The sequence below is a fragment of the Sinocyclocheilus grahami genome, unplaced genomic scaffold (assembly GCF_001515645.1).
Source record: "Sinocyclocheilus grahami isolate Dianchi unplaced genomic scaffold, SAMN03320097.WGS_v1.1 scaffold582.1, whole genome shotgun sequence".
NCBI lineage: Eukaryota > Metazoa > Chordata > Actinopteri > Cypriniformes > Cyprinidae > Sinocyclocheilus > Sinocyclocheilus grahami.
Window position 1 is genome coordinate 251,314 of NW_015505761.1, and position 21,665 is coordinate 272,978.

General features: G+C 37.7%; 1 protein-coding gene across 1 annotated transcript in view; it reads right to left on the reverse strand.

Annotated features, from left to right (window-relative positions):
- The window catches only part of LOC107556883 (receptor-type tyrosine-protein phosphatase U-like), a 153,520-nt gene that overhangs the window by 108,322 nt on the left and 23,533 nt on the right, over positions 1-21,665 (reverse strand). The window contains exons 4-7 of the mRNA XM_016240126.1: positions 15,758-15,935; positions 13,227-13,520; positions 4,657-4,980; positions 1,117-1,226 (exon numbers count right to left, since the gene is read on the reverse strand). Coding sequence (XP_016095612.1) covers positions 1,117-1,226; positions 4,657-4,980; positions 13,227-13,520; positions 15,758-15,935 — 906 coding nt within the window. The remainder of the gene's footprint in view (positions 1-1,116; positions 1,227-4,656; positions 4,981-13,226; positions 13,521-15,757; positions 15,936-21,665) is intronic.

The window sequence follows — 21,665 nt, forward strand, 5'->3', positions numbered from 1 at the left end:
TGCCAAAACTTTTGCCTCTTTTATAAAAATTGGAAAATAAAACACAAAAAAGGGGGGGGGGGGGAGCAGCATTTCACAGTGCAGTCAGACCTCTCTCCACACACACACACACACAAATTGGAAAACACCAAAAAGACTTTGTCTGCAAATACCCATGTGAAAATGAAGTGCGCTTAACTGTACTGAATTGGCACTTGTAGTGTACTTCAAATCTGTTTGTTTTTTTACTGTGCTTGCAGATAACATAAAATGAATGAAAGTAAAGACCACTTAAGTGTACTTAAAGAGAACACACTTTGATGACTGTTTCTTAACACTTAAAAACACCTTTAAAAAGTGCACTTTGTAATCATGTCAAATTAAATCATGTTTTAAAAACCTTTTGTCATGCTTTAAAGAAGTGCACTTGTTTTGACTAACACTGCATGAAGCACATGTAAAGTATTTGATTATAATGTAAACTGTCGTGTGTTATTCAATATTACATTTGAAGTTACTATAATTCAAATGAGCTAAATTGCAACTTCTTTACAAACGCGTAACTACAAATACTGCGCATTTATAAACATCGCATGCAAGTTTCAAAGGAAAATCACATGAAAGTAAAATTAATTTACCAATAACAGCATACTTGATTTACCAATTTAATTGTTACCACATTTCAAAGACAATACAAAAATATTTATGATATTAGATAAAAATATATAATGAAGTCCTACTTAAGTGAGTCATAAAAGCACTCAAAGTAAGCTAATTGCATTTAATATATAACATACAATACATACAATAATATTTTAATGCAAATAGCTTGCAATTAAGTGTCCACAAACCTTACATTCAGTCTTTTACTATATTATTTCCGAAACAAGTAATGTTTTTCACAAGGGTAGTAATGGGTCTTTTTGATGATATATTTAAATATATCTACATTGTCTCTGTGTCACATTAAAACATATAAATCATATATTTTTAAATGGTATAAACACCACTTCAGATCTACAGTAGTTTAAATGCTAAATATTAGATTGATATGCACCAGTTATTTAGCCTTTTGTTTTGTTAGTTTCCATTTCTCCATTTACAATGCCTTGTAAATAATAACACACTCTACAGTACCTCATACTGCGTGATCAGACCATTGGGCTCCAGCGGCTCCTCCCACTTCAGAAAGATCATATCGTCCAATGGGGTGAAGGTCAAAGATTCGGGTGCAATGCCTCCTGGGACTGTAGGAAACACGAGGAAAGAGTCAGATCAAAGAGTACGGTCAGATCAATCTTACTAAACAGAGTATCAGACGCAGCTGAGATGAAGGTGGAGATGCCACAGGTGGAGGTGAGATGACACCCAGACTACAGGAGAGGGTAAGAGACCACAGACACATCTCATAACTGAGTGCAGCGGTAGACGCCAGGGCAGACGATTTGTCTTCTTTACCAACACACCGTATGGAAGAAAATAGGGCAGATTGCAAAAGAGAGAGAGAGAAAGAGAGACATCATGGTGCTAGACTCATTTTTAAGAGAGAAAACGGGATCTAACTTCCAACCAGGCCACAGTCATCCAGCATGGCTACAGGCTGAAGTCATCTCATTAGGGATCGAAAGTTTGGAAAACTTAGGCGATCGTGAATGCTACGAGCTATAGAAAGACTGACTGCAGTATTCAAATGCAGAGACGTGGATAGCATTGAGAAAAGAGGGCAGAAGTGTTAAAGAAAGATGATTTCCCTCATGCAAACACAGATGGGAATTTAGAACTAGTGCAAAATTGGTTCTTTTGATAAAAATATAGTTGCAAAAAGCAATTATTGGCCAAAGCATACAACATAAATGCAGGTGAATGTAGACAGCACCTATAGATGTTTGTTATGTGGCACACAGCAACTGATATTACTGTGCAAATGCATCAATGCCAGCTATTTGAAAAAGTGGAATGTGCCACATGAGGCTTTTTTTTTTTTCACAGACGGCTCTCAGACAAACTCAGTTCAAGGCATGATTGCAATTAAGGACATATTGTCTACTCTTTCCCCCCTTTCCACCGAAGTACTACATTGCTAATGGAATCAAAAGAATCACTGAAATCTAGACGTAGTGTCTGTGCAAACTAGTCACAGATCACTAATAACTAGTTGCTTATTAGCATGCATGTTACTAGCATATTGGCTGTTTATTAGTACTAATAAAGCACATATTCATGTCGTATTCTGCATGACCATATTTTAGATCCCTTAATCCACCCAGAGCAAATTATAAATTGTAGTTACCTTATATTACTTAGTACCTTCTTGGGGAAGTGGACTGTAAATGCATGTACTGTAAAATAAAAGTGCAACCAGAAAACAATGCTATGTACAATGCTAAATAACAAATTAAATAAGCTTGTCAACTATTAAAAGAGAGAAGAAAACACTTCCCATATCTTTTGACGTGACATAGTGACGTGACATGTGGCCAAGTATGGTTACCCATAGTTACTTGGAATTAGTGCATTTACCCATCCAAAGCGCACACACACAGCAGTGAACACACACACACACACCGTGAACACACACCCGGAGCAGTGGGCAGCCATGTCCCCAATTGGGGGTTTGGTGCCTTGCTCAAGGGCCCCTCAGTCGTGGTATTGAAGGTGGGAGAGAGCGCTGTACATTCACTCCCCCCACCTACAATCCCTGCCGGTACGAGACTCAAACCCACAACCTTTGGATTACGAGTCCGACTCTCTAACCATTAGGCCACGACTTCCCCTTAAGCCTTTTGCTGTTGATGTCAAAATACATCCAATCAAATTCAATTGTATGTGATGTATTTTGAGTTGAATCAAATTGTTGATTATGTTTTATTGTTTTGTGTGTTCAAGTATTGGCTGCAAAACTCTGAAGAGTGTAAATGTTGTTTTGTGCATTTACAAAACTGTCAAATGTTCTTATTCAGCATATGTTATTTTATGAATTGGGCATATTGTTTGGCTTATGCAGTTCACGCCAGCGCTAACACTTTTTAAGGGATATTTCATTTTGTACAGTAACCAATTTTGGTACTGTGGCTTCTACATAACTGGGACGTGAGTGTTTTTTGAAGCGTCTCTGACAGCGCTGGAGTTGGCAGAAGACTGCTGATGCTGCATGGCATGTGCTGAGATAAAGTCAACACTGACTAGAGCGGTAGTAAAAAATGAGTAGTCGTCCAAGAGCTTTCAGAATCTAACCAAAAAATCTTTACTTTCCATGCATTTCCCAACTACAGACGCTTTACAGACGAATTAATTCATTCATTAGCTGTTGTTTCCAATTAACCAAACACATCAAACACAAACAAGCTCTATCGCTGTACAATAAACCAACAGAAAATATGTTTTTAATTTCAGAAAATGATAAATGGCGAGCATTCATTCTGAGCCGTGTTCATTTTTCAGATGGGGAGGTTTTCACTTGACCTCTGAGGGTTTCCTCTTAAAGCATTTGCATGAGAATGCGAACCCGCACCGCCCGACACACGGCGTAAATAAAAATGCAAAAATAAGCCAAAAATCTTTATTCCATTTTGCTGGTGGCCTTAGCTTATTCATTTTTCATATACTTCCATTTACAAGTATGATCTTCCATTTAATTATGCTGAAGCGTGGTGTTCTGTGAGTCAATATTTGTGTTGTTGCTATAATTGGGGTTTGAGCACTGCGGGCAAACTGGGCCCTGCTGCAGTCGCAACATCATAATCACTCAGATTAATACAGGCCTTTGCAAAGATGGATGGGTTATGGCTACTGACCCGTGCAAAAAAAGAAAAAAAGAAGAAAAAAAACACCTCCGGGTAAATGAAAGTTTAATCAAACTCAGAGAGTTTACGAACAACATGCAGATATGGAGTATAATAATGTGATTCTTCATCAGAAGTGAAAACACTCGCTGAGCTGTTTGAGAGTTTGTTCTGCAGAGAACGGTTCTTAAACACTAATGGATACATTGTGTTATGAATTTATCAAAACAGTCCTTGAAATGAAAATGATGGCGCTTTCAATCAAGACAATGCTGACTCATTAAAACCTCTATGAATGCATCTGCACAAGGTCTGTTCATTTAGTGCTTGATTTAATAAAGTTAATGTTCCCCCGCATGCTAAACGCTGGTTTTCACAGTTAAAATTTAGAAATGACTGATTATGTAACTTAAATGATACAAAATCAAAGAGTGAGGAGTTGTAATGTTATTATAGTAGATGTAGTGAAAAAAAACTGTTTTCAAAGCTTTTTAAGGCACCATAATGCAAAACAATCTAGTTACTTGAAGACTATAATGCACTACAAAGGTATTCGTGATATAAGTTATAATGCATAACACCTTTTCATAAATAATTGTAACCAAAGTTAAAATGCATTATTGTATTTGCAACTGGCTGTTAGCCATGTTTCATTGCATTATATTTTCCAAAGGTGTAACAATGACTATTATTTTAATGTATAATAACTGTGTTTATAATTATTCATGAGATTATACAATGCATTATAAGGTGCATTAGAAGGCACACTTAATGCACAATTTAAAATACTACGCATTATATATAAAAGCTTAATGAAAAGTGTTAGAAAAAGGTACAGTAATTCCCATAACATAACTGCATGAAGGAATGAAGGAATGAATGAATGAATACTCACTGTCTTCCTCGGTCTGGAAGGTGACCTCTCGGCTCTCTTTCTTGCCCTCAGGATTGGCCAGCGCCAGCCGCACGTGAACGGCGTGGAATGGAGGCAGGTCCCGGAGCGTGAAGCGGGAGGTGTTCCGCTCCACCGACAGACACTCCCTCACCGTGGCGTTATTCCCACCGGCTCCGCCCCCTGTGGCCGTGGAGTAGCGGTAGCAGAGCGACAGCGAGTACGTGTGACAGCGCGTCAGGTTGTAGCCCACCGGCTCCCACTGCAGCAGCAGCTGGCGAGACTGAATCTCCGACGCCGTCAGTCCTCTGAGAGGACGCATGGGCTCTGAGGACAGAGAAGAGGGAATTACATTTCACATTTTCACTCCAGTTTGAGTTAGCTGGCAGAATACTCTAATAGACCTATAACAAACATAATAAATAGTCTTGCTTTTAATTACACAAAACTACTGTTTTTGATACCCTTAAGTATTGAATGATTGAAATACCATCACCATGTCTCTTGGCTTGTCTGACATCTTGAATTATTATTTTCATTCATTCATTCTTACTTTTCTTACTTTTCCCCAGCATCTCCACAGACTGTGGGAAAGTTGTGGCCTAATGGTGAGAGAGTCGGACTCGTAACCCAAAGGTTGCAGGTTCGAGTCTCCGGTCCAGCAGGAATTGTAGGTGGGGGGAGTGAATAACCAGCGCTCTCTCCCACCTTCAATACCACGACTGAGGTGCCCTTGAGCACCTCACCGAACCCCCAACTGCTCCCCAGGCGCCGCAGCATAAATGGCTGCCCACTACGGTGTGTGTGTGTTCACTGCTGTGTGTGTGTGCACTTAGGATGGGTTAAATGCAGAGCACTAATTCCTAGTATGGGTAACCATACTTGGCCACATGTCACTTCACTTACTTTTAATATTGTATCCTGGTTCAACTCTCTGTCTGTTAAAAGCAAAAACACACTTTTTAAGGATTATAAATATGGCGAGTAAAATAGTTGGTGAGAGACAAACACCTCTTTCTGATCTTTTTACTGTGGCATTAAAAAGGAAAGCCTCTGTTATTGTGGGAGACTCTTCTCATCCCCTGTACAGTTCTTTCCAGTTACTTCCTTCTGGCAGACGGTATAAAGTGCAGTTACTTCTGGCAGCGCGGCTTGTCCCCACCAAAATTTCCATCCAAAACATAGACCTCTATATAAACTGAATCAATTATAAATTGTAAATGTGTTCAGCATTCTGCAACATATTTTTCAGATTTTCTAGACTATTTTAAGTCGTAAAGTAAGCAGTATATATTAAAATCCCACGCATGGCTTTAGCAGGCATGTATGCATGATACTAAGCGGGACAGATGGTGCCTGAGACCTCCCGAGCTCAACAGCGCCCCACAATTTTGCAATGTAAATCTGTGGTGAAAAGGGGAACTGCAGCACGCCCTAATTGAGAGCCATTGGGGCAGATTTGAGACGATTTTTCACGTTACCTTACGTGAACCTCGCTCCACCAAGACGATATCAATCCGCTTCAGCTATGTGTCTGCATCAGGTCAGTAACTAGTTGGCATGTCTGTTTGTTTGTTTTTTCTATGTGGAGTAGTGGATCAAATTAACAAAGTATAAATCCTTTAGTTTAAATGTGCTTAAATGTGTTTGTTTTGTTTATTCTGAGAATAGACATATGATCTTCTTTCCTCACCCGAATTGCTCCACAACTTGTAACATTCTAAATCAACATTTGGAGGTGATAAATACTATATTAAGTGTCAGTCAACATTAGCGTGCCACCCACAGGATAACGCAAGGACATCTCTGCCAAAATTGTGTCCCCATGTGTTCAGAGATTAGAATATAAAGCTTACAAAATGTTTTTCATATATTAGCGCTACGACCCAGAATCTGCCCCACCTAAATTTACGGTCAGGAGCCGCTACTGGTGCCTTTAGTGAAAAAGGCCAAGTATAAGAAGACCTTCATTCCAACTATGATTGGTATTTTAAATAGGATCTTAAAATGAATTTATTATGTATCAATATAGTTGTGTGTTTTTTGATATATGTAATGTGTTGCTGTGATGATTAAGTGTATTGTTTGAGTCTTTTGTCTAAAGACACTTTTCTACCCCATTGGGGACAGACAATAAAGCTTTTGAATTGAATTGAATTGAATTGAATTCATTCATTCATTATTCAACTTGTTTTGTTCTTATAAAATTTAAGTTAGTGGTTGACCAATATGCTTCCAAGGTCAATATTTGGTCGACCATGCAATTGGCAAATATATATATATATATATATATACTTACGAGGCTTTTAGTTCGGTGCGCATTACAACCAAACTATTCGTTGGATTAATCCTATTACATTTGGAAAATAAAACAGTTTAAAGTGTGTGAAATATGATGTTCTCAGTACCACTGCGCTCAACAAGACAGCCCAAACGAACAGGCAACACACCGTCTCCCCCGCGATAACCTCCCCTTGCTGGGACTGTGCGTTAAATTAAAATTACAATTAATTTGCCCCGCAATAATTACCAAATAACTGACGTGCTGCGAGGATAACAAAAGATTAGGCTATATATTTACTCCTCAATTAAAATGTTTATACAATGTCTATTACATAATGATTTATAGGTCTACAATTAAAATATTAACACTGCAGTCATCCATAAATATCAATGAAATAAGTTTTTATTTCAAGCACCGACTTTCAAAAATAACTTGTTTAACATGAAATATGTTTCTTCTCATTTTTTTTCACTATGTAATATTAGAAATATTAAGGGAATAAATGAAAACAGTTAGTTATATACCATCATCAGCACATGTTGAAGTAGATTCGTCTCGTCGTCTCTGAGAGAATATGCGGCGTCAGATGCAGAAAGCTCCGTCGTTCCGTTTTTACTTTCACTTTCTGCAGTGAATTGATTGAGATTAAGACGTTAAACGGCATAACTCTTGCGCAAAGTTTGCACGTTGCTTGTGTGTGATATCCATTGGCTCGCCTTCATGGTTGAAAACAGAAATATTTCCAACATTGCGACGTAACCAATAACCCCAATCCAATTGTTGATTGGATGTTGAGATGTGGGTGGGGTTTAAACACTAATTGATTGAATAATTGTAATTTTGTAAGTAAACGAGTATATCAAATCAAACTTACTATTAGCTTCCTCATTTGCATAATACTTTTGGCAGATAATGGCCTACGAATAGCAATCCACTGCTTGTCTGGTGTACTTTAGAATTGAGTCACAACAAGGTATCTTAGCCTTGTCCTTTAGTCGCTTTTCTTAGTTAAGTTGACAAACGTTTTGAAAATATTTCCAGCATTTAGTACACTAGCATATAACTCAACGCCAACAGATATGGACTATAAGACACAAATCTCCAAATTAGATTTAACAGGTTCTGTAATCATACGATAACTGTTTTCCCTGGGAAAACAGAGCAATTCATGAACTGACAGACGTACAGAGCCGTAGAGAGAGAGGTTGACGCTTCTCACTAACATGTATGAACTCTAAAGTTATGAAAGCAGTGAGAGAGCGAGAGCAATAAAGTACATTTAATAGGTCACTCAAAGAGTTATCGTTACATATAAATTAGCATTTCACAAAGCTCTGCTTCCTCTCTCTCAGTGCAGATGCGATTAGAGCTGCTATGAGTTAATTACACATGTCATGTGTGAAGGCAGGGGTCCTCGTCTCTCTTTCCTGTCACTTTCATTCCCTCGCTCTCACTCTGAGAGAGACAGACAGACAGGAGACGAGCCCAGAGTCCTGCGTGTCTGTAAATATAAATGCACTTGGCATTACAGCATGAGGAGCTCTACAGCAAATGCACACTGATGAATTAACACTGCCATTGTACTTTTAAAATGAAAACATCTCCTGAACATGAAAAAGAGGTTCTGCCAAAACATCTCCAGTTCATATTTCACCCACAAAAGGCAACAAATCTGAAATCCTATTTTGCTTAAAGAAAACCATTAAGTTGTCCTTGTCCTTAATGCAACATAATGCCTTGTGTTTACTCCTGCAGACCCGCACCTCTGCCCTCCCTCAGAGTCCTCCAGACAAATCAACCTGATTACACAAATTAATGAGACACATCTACTGAAACTCCCACAGGCCTGATGAGGAATGGCCTAACTGCTGGATATGACACACACACACACACACACACACACACACACATAGCTGTGTGATATATTACGAAGTCCAAAAGCAAGGTTACAACACAAGTGCATTTATACTACAGTTGTGTCCAGACAAACAACACACGCTCCTCAGAGGACCAGAGAATAAAGCCAAAATGTGATTATACAAGACGTCTTGACTCTGTTTGGCACATCTTTGATTCAATTTGAACTAAATGAAATTGTGGTTTTCAAAATTTTTAGTCCATTTTTGTTATCTTTGAGCTCATCTATCTGCTAGAGTCCATGTGACAGCATTACTATGACATCCCATAATCTCATGCATGTGCTTCCATGCTTACTGGAGGGAAAAAAACTGTAAAACCTTAGTAAATTAATTTACTGTGGTGCCTTGAACATCTGTCTGAAAACAGTTGACAGTCACATTTACCACAGGCGAAATCCACTGATTTTCATAAGAATTCACACAACTTCACACTTGAGTGGTCTCAAGTGCATTTTAACACTAAACATTTTTAATGAAACATTTAATAACTGACTAACGAGGAAAAAAAGAGAGTCCGCTCACCGGCACACTTGGTTCTGCTGACCAGCGGGGGTCCAGGAGGGCCGGTCCCACCCTCTCCGGGCCGCGTGAGGAGAACACTGATGCGATATTCGGTATCCGGCTCCAGGTGCCAGACTTTATATGTCAGTGAGTTGACTCCGTGCGTTTCAGACCAGGGCGAATGGCTGGCCCGGTACACAATCTCTCTGCGGATCACAGGCCCGTCGCCCACTATAGAGTTAGTGTTGAGCTGGATGATCAGGTATGTGGGGCCAGAGCGCAGCAGCTGGGGCGGAGCTATGGGTGTGGGCGGGACTACAACAGAGTACAGCAAGAGAAAGAAAGAAGCAAAAATAACTTGCGATGAAACGTGCAACTTAAAACTTTCAGATCAGACTAAAATGATCAGAGATCTTGTTCAAAATAGATGTCAGGTAATCGTTTCGGATGCTGAGATGCTTCAGAAAGATCGGCAGAGCAGCTGAGACAGAGACAACTCAAGGTTTGACAGACTTTACCACATTTAACTATTTTGTCATCAAATCTTCTGTGTTTAGGATTAATAGTATCTATTGCATACTGTGACTGGACGAGCCAAGTTTCTGAACATCAAATAAGCATTAAATAGTCATTTTGGACTATGCTTACGGTATATGTTCATTGCACATTGAACCCATTTGTTATTGAATATCAAAGAAAATTTTCAAAATGTTAATCTGACCCCTTCAAAATCGTACAAAACGATACGGATGCTTTATGGGTGGAATCCTATTGAAATGCCTGGATTTTGACCACAAACTTCCGGAAACGGTAAACGTCACTCTAATGGTTTTTCTACTGTACAGACCGTATTTTCTATTGCCCTAAACTAACCCTACCCCTAAACCTACCCATCAGAGGAAACTTTCTGCATTTTTAGATTTTCAAAAAACTTAATTCTGTATGATTTATAAGCTTTTGTACCCGTGGGGACCACAATTTAGGTCCCCACCATGACACGAGTCTCCATGAGTCTGTATTTAGTCAGGTTTAAGTCCCCACCAGGATACACACACACACACACACACACACACACACAGCAGACAGAGACACGTCCGCTGAGAACTCAAGTTTGACCTCTGATATAAATGTAATCTGTTTCACTCAGGACTGAGAGAGAGAGAGAGAGAGAGATACAGTGACAGAAAACACAGAGCAAAGGAAAAAAGCCATAGACAGGGGAAAAAAAATTATGATTCCTGAAAAGAGGAAGATCAAATAGAGCAAAAGTATGTGTGAATGAACGAATGAACGAATGAATTTGTTCGTTCGGTTGGTTGGTTGTAATAATAAGGTTATCTGTATGTTAGCAATATACCGTACAGTACATACATGAAAATAACTCACTGAGTATTATATTACAATATAAATATTCAGATATACATACAAAATTATGCAGAGTAATACAGGCATACAGCGGTAATGCGTCTAACCACCCTCAACATCAGGTGCCAAAAATAAAGATGTCTGCCACATTAGCAACATGTGTGCGGTGCAAAGTTTGTTCAGGGACCGTGTTCTTCTGCTGCAAGAGTCTCAGAGCACCTTTGACATTGATACATTAGGAAGTCCAAAAGCAAGGTTACAACACAAGTACATTTATACTACAGCTGTGTCCAGCTTACTTTAGCCACACAAACAACACACTCCTCAGAGGACCAGAGAATAAAGCCACAATCTGATTATACCAGACTACTTGACTCTGTTTGGCTCGTACTTGATTCAATTCGAACTAAATGAAACAACATTTTTAGTCCATTTTTGTTATCTTTGAGCTCATCTATCTGCTAGAGTACACATAACAGGCGCACTACTATGACATCCCGTAATATCATGCATGTGCTTCCATGGTGTCTGGAAAAAAAAACTGTAAAATCTTAGTAAATTAATTTACTGTGGTACCTTGCAGGCCCGTAGCCAGAGGTCACAATAAATCACCAGACCTCAGGATGTTCAGAAATCAAATTTGTTCTCTGAATGACTAATTTGCTGTTTAAAACTCCTCATATGAATGTCTGAATGTATAATTAAGTTTAGACAGCTTGCAAGAATGTTTAGCGTCCGTGGTTTGAAAATAATGGCAGAGTGAACAAGGCTTGAGAGAGTCGTGAGTGAGCGAGTGTTGCCAGATCCAGCTATTATAACCGTTTTTGGACTTGTCTTCTCCACTTCATTTTGCACTTTAGAAAGTTAATCAAGTGGGAACTTGCAGTTTGGGGTCAGTGATATCTTTATCGAATCTTATTTTGCCAAGATTTGAAATCATGTCGGTTTATTTTGGGGGTTTTATTTGTTTTTTATAGCAATATCTGGCAACACTGGCACTTAAATGCAAAAATATCATGATATTATCTGACAGAATCGTAATCAATGTTGTCAAAAACAGTAGCATTTAACACTAGTACACAGGTCTGTAGATCAAGTAGGTTACAGAATGAAATGAAATAGCATACACAAACTCTAGCCGTGAAGACATCTATGCTATTGCATTAGTTTGCATTTTTAGTTGCATTGTCTTAGCATGACTTTGTGAAAATGTATGAGCACTAGACAAAATTAGCATCTATATAGCAATGATTCTTAATGAAAATTATAACAGTAATATGTATTGTTGCATGATTAATAAACAACAGACAAAATTATCCAGCCCTAACCTATGGTAAAATATTAACAAATTTTGATGCAATAAATATGGTATAATGTAACAGTGTGCATGCCTCCAAAACAGAGAAAACATCTTTCACAAACATCCACAGTAGGGCTGTGCGATTAATCGAAATCGTCATAAAATCGCGATTTGAGCTTGCACGATTTCTAAATCACTTTATAGCACGATTTTCCACACCCCCGACCTCTATCCGAACCAATCAGAATGCAGCGCGCCTAAATGGAGCATGAGAACAGAACAGACCGGGCGGGCATACAAACGTAACGCCAGGTTCACACACTCCGTCTGTGGTGAGTATTTTTTCCGCACACATGTTAACGGATTAGAGCGTTCACATTGCTGAATTAAAGTGACAGCGCATTATTCGCGGTAAAAATTAACATGGATTGACACAGAAATTTTGTAATTACACCATAAATGCATATAATTAAAGTCTACTGCTTCACAGTCAACACATGGCTTTTTGGGCTAGATTTAAAACAAGGAAAAGTGCACTTTTAGATAAACAAGGCAATAATAGATGGCACTCGTGGTGGTAGTTAAACAAAGTTATAATTATTGAGTTTAAACCAATGCACGGCAAAAAATAAATAAAAAATTCTGCCATGTCTATTCTAGAGACATTTTGTTACACCTTTACTTAGTGATTATTTTGCCTTATGTCTGTTCTAGAGACATGTTACAGCTTTTTGATAAAGCTCTAATTGGTTTTCTTTTGGAAATATGTTTCAAATTCACACTGAATGCATTAATGACTGTAAAGCATGTCTGTGTGTGTCAAAATCGTGATTAAAATCGAAATCACAAAATTGATCAAAGAAATCGTGATAGGTTTTTTTTGTCCATATCGCACAGCCCTAATCCACAGTACGTGTCTGTCTCTTTTAAAGTGTTTAGTAGTGTATATAATGAGTTGTATTTGTAGGAGTTACTATAGCACAGTTCTTAACCTCACCCCAGACCTCACTAATTTTCAACCCCGTCCCTTGAACATCTGTCCAAAAACAGCTGACGCTCACATTTCCCACGGGCCAAATCCAGCGATGTCAGAAGAATCCACACAACTTCACACTTGAGTTATCTCAAGTGCATTTTATTACTAAAAATGTTACTTTATAACATTTCATAACTGGCTAAAGAGGAAGAAAGAGATTCCACTGACCTGCACACTTGGTCCTGCTGACCAGCGGGGGTCCAGGCGGGCCGGTTCCTCCCTCTCCGGGCCGCGTGAGGAGGACACTGATGCGATATTCTGTGTCGGGCTCCAGGTGCCAGACTTTATACGTCAGTGAGTTGACTCCGTGAGTTTCGGACCAGGGAGAGTGGCTGGCCCGGTATACGATCTCTCTGCGGATCACCGGCCCGTCGCCCACTATAGAGTTGGTGTTGAGCTGGATGATCAGGTAGGTGGGGCCAGAGCGCAGCAGCTGGGGCGGAGCTATTGGTGTGGGCGGGACTACAGAGTACAGGAAGAGAAAGCAAAAGTGTTGAGTCAGGATGCATGTGGACAGGAATCTCGCTTTATTTGTTGTATCTGGCTGATTAAAACAAAAAATATCCCACAATAAAACTTTCAGATCAGACTAAAATGATCAGGGATCTTGTTCAAAATAAAGGTCAGGAGCCGGTTTCTAATGTTGAGATTCTTCAGAAAGATCTGCAGAGCAGCTGGTGCTACATCTGACTGACTTAACTCTATGTCAACGGATCTTCTGTGTTTAGGATTAATAATATCTATGGAATTCTTTGACTAGACGAGCCAAGTTTCTGAACATCAAATGCACATCCTTTTTGCTGTTTAGTTTTAATAAATATTCCTTTTGGACTGTGCTTACAGTATATTTTCATTGTACATTGAACCCTTTTGTTATGAAAAAGGGCCACTGGCCTTTGGCTCTGGAAAAAAAACATTTAATTGAATACCACTGCTATATATTATATATAAAAACTGCCATTCAAAAGCTTGGGGTCGATTGATTGATTGATTGATTGATAAATGTACACCTTTATTCAGCAAGGGCGGTTCAAATTGATCAAAATTGGCAATAAAGAAATTTTTAATGTTACAAACTGTATATGTTGTTGAACTTTCTAGTCATCAAGTAACTGTGATAAAAGCAAGACATGTTTTTTGAGCATCAAATCAGTATATTAGAATGATTTCTGAAGGATCATGTGACTCACTCATTCAGTGATGCATGTGTGAAGCTAATTATAATCTAGAAGGGAATTATGTGTTTATACGGTAAGTATGGTGTCATGCCAGCACATCTATTTTTGACACAGGTACAAGTAAAGCAAAGTTTCATGGGTCGCTCCTGTTGCTCTTTTATTCGTGTCTGTGTGACACAAATACAGCGCACATCAGCAACTAATAACGGAAGTTAAAAAATAAACTGTACACAGTGGGAAGTATATAATTCACTCGCACAACAGCATGGATTACTCCTTTGTTTCGTGGACTCTCAGTGACATTACCTCAGCTCCAGGAGAAGCGTGACTCATTCCCTCGTTCAATCATGCCACCATCACGAGAGCCACTTGTAGCGAGCGCAATCATTACCAGGGCCATGACGAGGCAGCGTGTGGTCATTTGCATAACCGATTGCACCAGTAATTAGGTTATTTTTGGGTGAGATATGTCTGTGATTGGTGGATATGAGTGGCGGAATCAGTCCGCCGGCTCTCTCGAGGGCTCTAGTCAGGGAGGTTACACCTCTCTCAGGCTTTTGGCTTTTGCTGAAGAGATCTCTGGGTGGGGACGTGATGTTACAGTGAATCAGCGAGAGGTGCTCGTGTTTGGATTGAGAGTTCAGAGGATCAGAAGAATCCAGAACGTTCTGTGCTGTGAGAGAATAACCTGACGATAGCAAAGCATAATGGCAGAAGTGTAATATAATTTGAAGTGTAATGGCTGGAATTTATGGTTCCTTTTTCTACAAGAACCATCAGCTTAGACATAAAGGGGCCATCTGACACTGATTAAATATTGAATTTAAATCCGCATGTCTTAAAGAGATAGTCCACCCAAAAATTAAAATGTTCTCATCATTTACAGGACTCATCCTCATGTTGGCCCAGATGCATATGACTTTCTTTCTTCAAATGAACACAAATCAAGATTTTTAGACAAAATAATCCATCTCTGTGACTCCATATAATGCAATGGGACCCATAAAGTTGATGCTTCAAAACTATGCAAAATGAACACGACGATAATCCATACGTGCCCAACTGATGAATATGTTTACATTATAAACCATTGCTTCCAGCCAGCAGTCATACAGTGTGTGGGTTAATCAAGAGAAAATAAAGGTGTAAAATTGTACACTGTAAAAGTGTAAAAGTAAAAATGTATGATTTCTGTCACAGTGCAATAAATGACTACTACTACTAATACTACTACTACTACTACTAATAATAATAATAATAATAACTATCATTATTATTATTAATTTCATTTTTATTTATTTTTTATATAGTCAATAGAGAGTGTTTTTGAGTTTGCAGTCAAAAGACCTAGATTTACTTCCTTAAAAATAAGTGCACACCTTAACACATGTACCAACCAATCAGATTTAAGCATTCAACAGCCTGCAGTATAGACTTATGTAACAAGAAACAAGTTATTTACAAAAGCACACTTGCAAATAAATAAACCTAGGATATAGTTGAAAGAACCACAGGTCATACCTCTGACGATTAGTTCAGCAAAGTTCGACACTGCGGCTCCGTATGTCGACTGAGTGAGGCATCGGTAGAGATCCTGCTCTCCACGCTGGACTCCGCCCACCTGAAACCAAGCAACCAATCGACGCTCACCGACTGATGACGTCACTGAGTACGGCGACATCAGAACACCGTTACGCCTCTGAAACAGAGAGAGAGAGGGGTACATGATGCATAAGTAAAAATACACAAAAATGGATATGCAAATCAGTGCTTTGACATGATCAGTGAGGTACATGCCATGAACATATTTATAACTCTTAGACCAAATCAGCATTAGGTTACCATTAATTATGACATAACAACAACAACACAAGCATTTCCTCCAGATCCGCATGACAACCACATTTCTATGAAACATTTTCCACATAAATATTCATGATTATTTTAGATGTAATAACCCCACAAATCTCTCACACTGAAAGTATGAGAAGCCAAACTCCAAAAGTCCAGATTTATCAGGTAAACGAATGCACCCTTCATGTGAGGTGAAACAGCGAAATTACAAGTGCAGTGCATATGAATGACTGAACGCAGTCCTGTTCATGAGTGTGAAACTCAGATACGTGAGCTATGCGAAGAGGCGAGACAATTTGAAACACCACTCAATTCTAGGTAACATTATTTCTGTCATGACAACTCTCGGAGGGATTGGCATGGTAATGTACATGACAATGTTAATGTATTTGGTCTTGGCGGAATAGATCTGCTACACTGCTGGTGCGGCAGAGCAAGTACCGGGACTTGCTACTGCCAATACATCCACAACATGCTGCTGTGAGCATGTAAGAAATACTGCTGCTGCAAATATAACATAAATGAAATAACCCCCATATAGCATACATGAATCACCTCGTAGCAGATCTATACAGGTGGAGCTGGGGAAGGTGGAGGGTTTCTGAAGCAAGCTGCAACTGCTACGGCAAGCTCTAGTCATATATTTGAATGTTGAGCAGCGAGCTCATTGGCTACCGATACAGAAGAGAACCAATCAGCTGTGCCATGTGATAATGATATCATTAGGTCAGATTGAGTTAGACCAGTAGTTCCCAAACCTGTCCTGGAGGACCCCCTGCCCTACACATTTTGTATGTCTCCCTAATCAGACACACCCAGTTTAGTTCTTGCAGTCTCTACTAACGAGCTAATGAGTGGAATCAGGTGTGTTAGATAAGGGAGACATACAAAAGGTGCAGGCAGGGGGGCCTCCAGGACAGGTTTGGGAACCACTGAGTTAGACCTATCGGACTGCGCCATCTAGAGTCTCATGCCAGAACTCTGTATTTGATATGGTCTCACTTTTTTAAAGGTCCAACTAAAACTAAAGTTAAGATTTTTGCCTCAATAAACTCCTAATTTGCGGCTTATTAATAGTTAGTCAAGTAGTTGTTAAATTGAGATATTGGGTGGATTAAGAGATCTAATGCTCATTAGAGTCATTAATCTGTACTAATAAACAACTAATATGCTAGCAATATGCATGTTAATAAGCAACTAGTTAATTGTTTATTGTGTTTCCTAATCTGAAGTGTTACCGTAGGCTATTTGTTAAGACAAACATCACTAACACTTACAGTATATTGATTGTTGTAAGGGTTTTATCACTTGTTTATGTTATTTTATGGTGCATAAAGAGCACAACAAAACGCAAAGCTCCCATAATGGCTGTAATGATGATGATTTCCTGCACTGTTGAAACCCAGCTTCTCTGAATAGCCTATATCATAAGATGTCAAGTGGAGCGAACTAGTGCTGTATGCAGAAAGTGAGATGCAGGGTGCTCAGAAAGACATGGAACACACAGTCCCTTCATTCCTTTAACACACACACATACACTCCAGGTGTTTGCATAAAGCAGCGGCTCACACAGGAAGTGATCTCAAAGAATTCAGAGCACATGAAAGAAAGAGCCTGCCATTCAAAAAGGAGAAAAAAGAAACCGCTTTTTCTGGCACTATTTATTTCCATTATGTCATCTTTAACCCGTGTGACTTTCTTTCCTTCTTCCGTCCATTAACACAGAGGCTGTCGAGATTCAACGAAATGACACAAAAACGCTTTAAAGTATCATACACTATAATAAGTCAGATTTATCTGAAGTTGTAAGTAAGACAAAGAGTATGGAGTACTTTTTACAAGAAAATACTATTTCAGTCTTTCTATTTCTAAAATGTAATTCAGTGTGTTTTTGCTGTTTCTTTGTGACTCTTTGACTTTCAATTTCTGAATGAAAATAGTTTCAAAGTAAATGCTTTTGTAGCAACTTCTTGAATTTGATCTGTTTCTCACACAAAGCTACTGTCTAAGTGTTATTTTAGTAATATTTATATACTATAGTATAGTATTTACTAATGTTTTGAATTAGCTTTTGTTTTCGTATTTTATTATTATGATTATTAATATCATCATCATTATCATTACTGTATTTAGCTTTTTTCAGTTGCATTTTAGTATTCAACCTTTCTTTCACTTAATTGCCAAAAACAACATTTACAATTTTCATTTAAGTTATTGAATGTTTATATTTTATTTCAGCTTTATTTCAATGAAGAAAACACTTTTTAAATTGAATTCATTGATTATTAACAAGCATCACTGAAACATATTCAAATAGCTACAAATGTAAGATAACATGCTTGTAACAGTTTACTAATGAACCCATTTAACATTGCATAATGATTAACAGATTGTTAGTTAACGTAAATCAGAATAGTTACAATGTAATTACACTTTCAATTCATATGATTATGCACACAAGTACAGATAGCATAATTGTTTCAGCAATAATATTGTTGTAGAACAAGGTTGGAAACGTATTTGATTGTTTTGTCAAACTGCAATTCTGAAATCTGGGAAATTGTGTAATTTTATAATATGGTACTTTATAATAAATCTGTAATTTAAAAAAGTTGCTGTTTTTACGTTTTTATCAAGAAAATAATCACCCTTTTTCACCTTTACAGACTGTGGTTATGAGTGAACAATGTGTGAAGTGCTTAAAATATCTGATACGACTTTAGAATGGGGACCAATTCTCACTATTAACTTGTTTCTTATTAGCATGCACATTAATAACATATTGGCTGTTTATTAGTACTTATTAAGCACATATTCTACATGACCATATTCTGCATCCCTAATCTTAAACTTGACAACTATTTTATTAACTATTAATAAGCAGCAAATTAGGTGTTTGTTGAGGCGAAAGTCATAGTTAATGTTTTGTTAATAGCAAGAACTGGACCTTTAAATAGTGTGTGACCAAATTATTAATATTTGTTTTTTATATATATTATTTGTAAAAAGTGCATTGGATGACATATGGCTATTTGAATACAGCAAGTTGGGGAAATATAAATAATAATAATAATAATAATAATTATAAATATAGATGCAAGCAGCAATTACGGGGCCAAGCACTACAGAAGCAAGCATCAGACCAACTGCAGAAATGAGTAATTGAAGCCATTTTAGGATGATTTTAGTCAAAACGGCTGAAAAATCATAAATACAATCTCTAGTAACATCATTTATTGGCTATCAATAAACTATTGTTATCAAATCGATGTGGTGTGTTATGTGTGAGTTGGCAATGGCACACAAAGTTTGGTGTCAATATGCCAAAGCATTGCAGAGATACAGCCTCAAGTGACATTTTGGCATCATGCCTCAAATTCGTTGCTGTGGTATGCAAAACCGATTTTGTCTATCAACACAAAATCAATAACTTTTTGTCAGCATGGTCTGAAGATGATATGATTCGATTTTGGTGAAAATCGGACCAGCGGTCTAGGAGGAGTTCGAAAAAGTAGATGTGTAAATAAAAATCAAAATGGCGGACAAGGAAGTTTGGCTGACAATGGCAACATTGGTATTATTGTTCTCAGCTTGACCCAAGGAATCAATCAATACCAGTTTCATTACAATACGCAAAATTCACAGAAAGCTATTAGCATTTATTTGAAATTATTTGACCACAAGGTGGCACTGTCTCAAAACTTTTTAAGTCCATTCAGGTCATGGTCTCAATGGTACATACAAAGTTTCGTAATGGTACACCAACGCATTCGTAAAATATAGCATTTTATATCATAATAATCTATTGTAGTCAATGGCAATTTCATGTTTTGTTCAGTTATAGCGTCACCAAGAGGCACAATCCCACCAAATTTTTTATGTGTCCTTAGAGTGTGCTTATACATATGTGTGTCTAATTTGGTGAAAATATCTCATTTTGTTTTGGAGTTATAGACATTTTTACATATGAGAACAGAAAAAATGACTGATTGCCGACTTTGTTTGCATTTTTTTGCCACTTACTATCAAATTTTTGGCAATTGGATATAAGCATATAGCCAGCACGCTATGTTTTCGAATTCCCTACAGTGGTTTCGTGTTGATTGGAGTAACGGTTTCTAAGATATTGGCAAATGTTTTTTAAGTGCTAAAATGCAACATTGCACAAACCATAAGGCAAAACCTGGCATGTTTGGTATTGCTGGACTCGGAAAGGATTCAGGAGTCTAAAAAGGTTCAAATATAGCATTTTACTACAAAATTCAAAATGGCCGACGCCCAAAATGGCTGACATGGGAAAACTGGAAATCATTCGACTCGGCATGATGCACTCAATCTAAAGAGACCAGTTTTGTGATTTTTGGCCAAACCATTCAGAAGTTATAAGCAAAAATATGCCTTTTTTATATCTCCTGACCACAAGGTGGCACAGCGCCCGAAACACTACAGGTAGTCTCATGTCATGCACACACACCAAGTTTGGTCTCAATACGCCAAACCGTTGTGAAGATATAGCCTCATAACCATTTTTGCGTAAGAATTTTCGGTAACACTTTCTATGAAGCCTGTATTTATAATACATTATAAGAGTATTCTTAAGGCATTATAATGAATGCATAATGCATTATAAAAAAACCTTATAATATGTTGTATCATCTCATGAATATTCATAAAAACAGTTTTAAAATATTATAGTATTTACTTATTTGTGGTTATAGCTTTTAAGAGTATAATGATTTATAAGACAATGAACACGTTGCATCCACTTTTACAATGGATTATATTTCTCATAGTTATAATGTATTATAAGTCTCATATCTTGCCATTTTTCTTATGCTACTTTACTTAAAGTGGTCAAAGACTAGTGATAATAATAATAATAATAATTTTAAAAAATTCTCTCAAACAGTCATAAGATCAGATATCAGATCAGACGAATGTGTAATATGACACATTTGCTTTGAACTATTTTTATTGTAATATCAGTTTGATTATTTTGATGGTACTCTTTAAACAGCTGTTGATAAGTGACTCTGCAACTACATATCAACTAGCGGTTATAAGAGTATTAGTATGTCTGCTACTGTAAATATTTGCTAACACTTTATTTTGATGGTCAACCAACAGATAAACTGACTATAAGTGTCTTTGCAAGTACGTCAACTTATTCTACCATACTAGATTCTACCATTCTTGAGCATACTAATACTCTAATGAGAGTTAGTTGGCATGTAGTTGCAAAGTTGCTTATAGTCGATTGAGGAAGGGGACCATCGAAATAAAATTTAACCATAAAAAACATTGCATTTTTTTCAGTTGGAGTATAAAGCTCACATCAATTAATTAACATTAGCTCCACAGGAAACACTCAAATAACACTCAACATCTAACCACTCACAAGCTGTAGTAAGATACTGTGCAGATCTTAAATAAACAATGTCAAGATATGATACAGTACATTATTCTGTAAATGAAGTAGAATTAATATGGTGTTCATTGTGTTTTATAAATAATCATACTCTTAAACTTATAACCACAAATACGTAAGTATTATGATGTATTATAACTGTTGTTA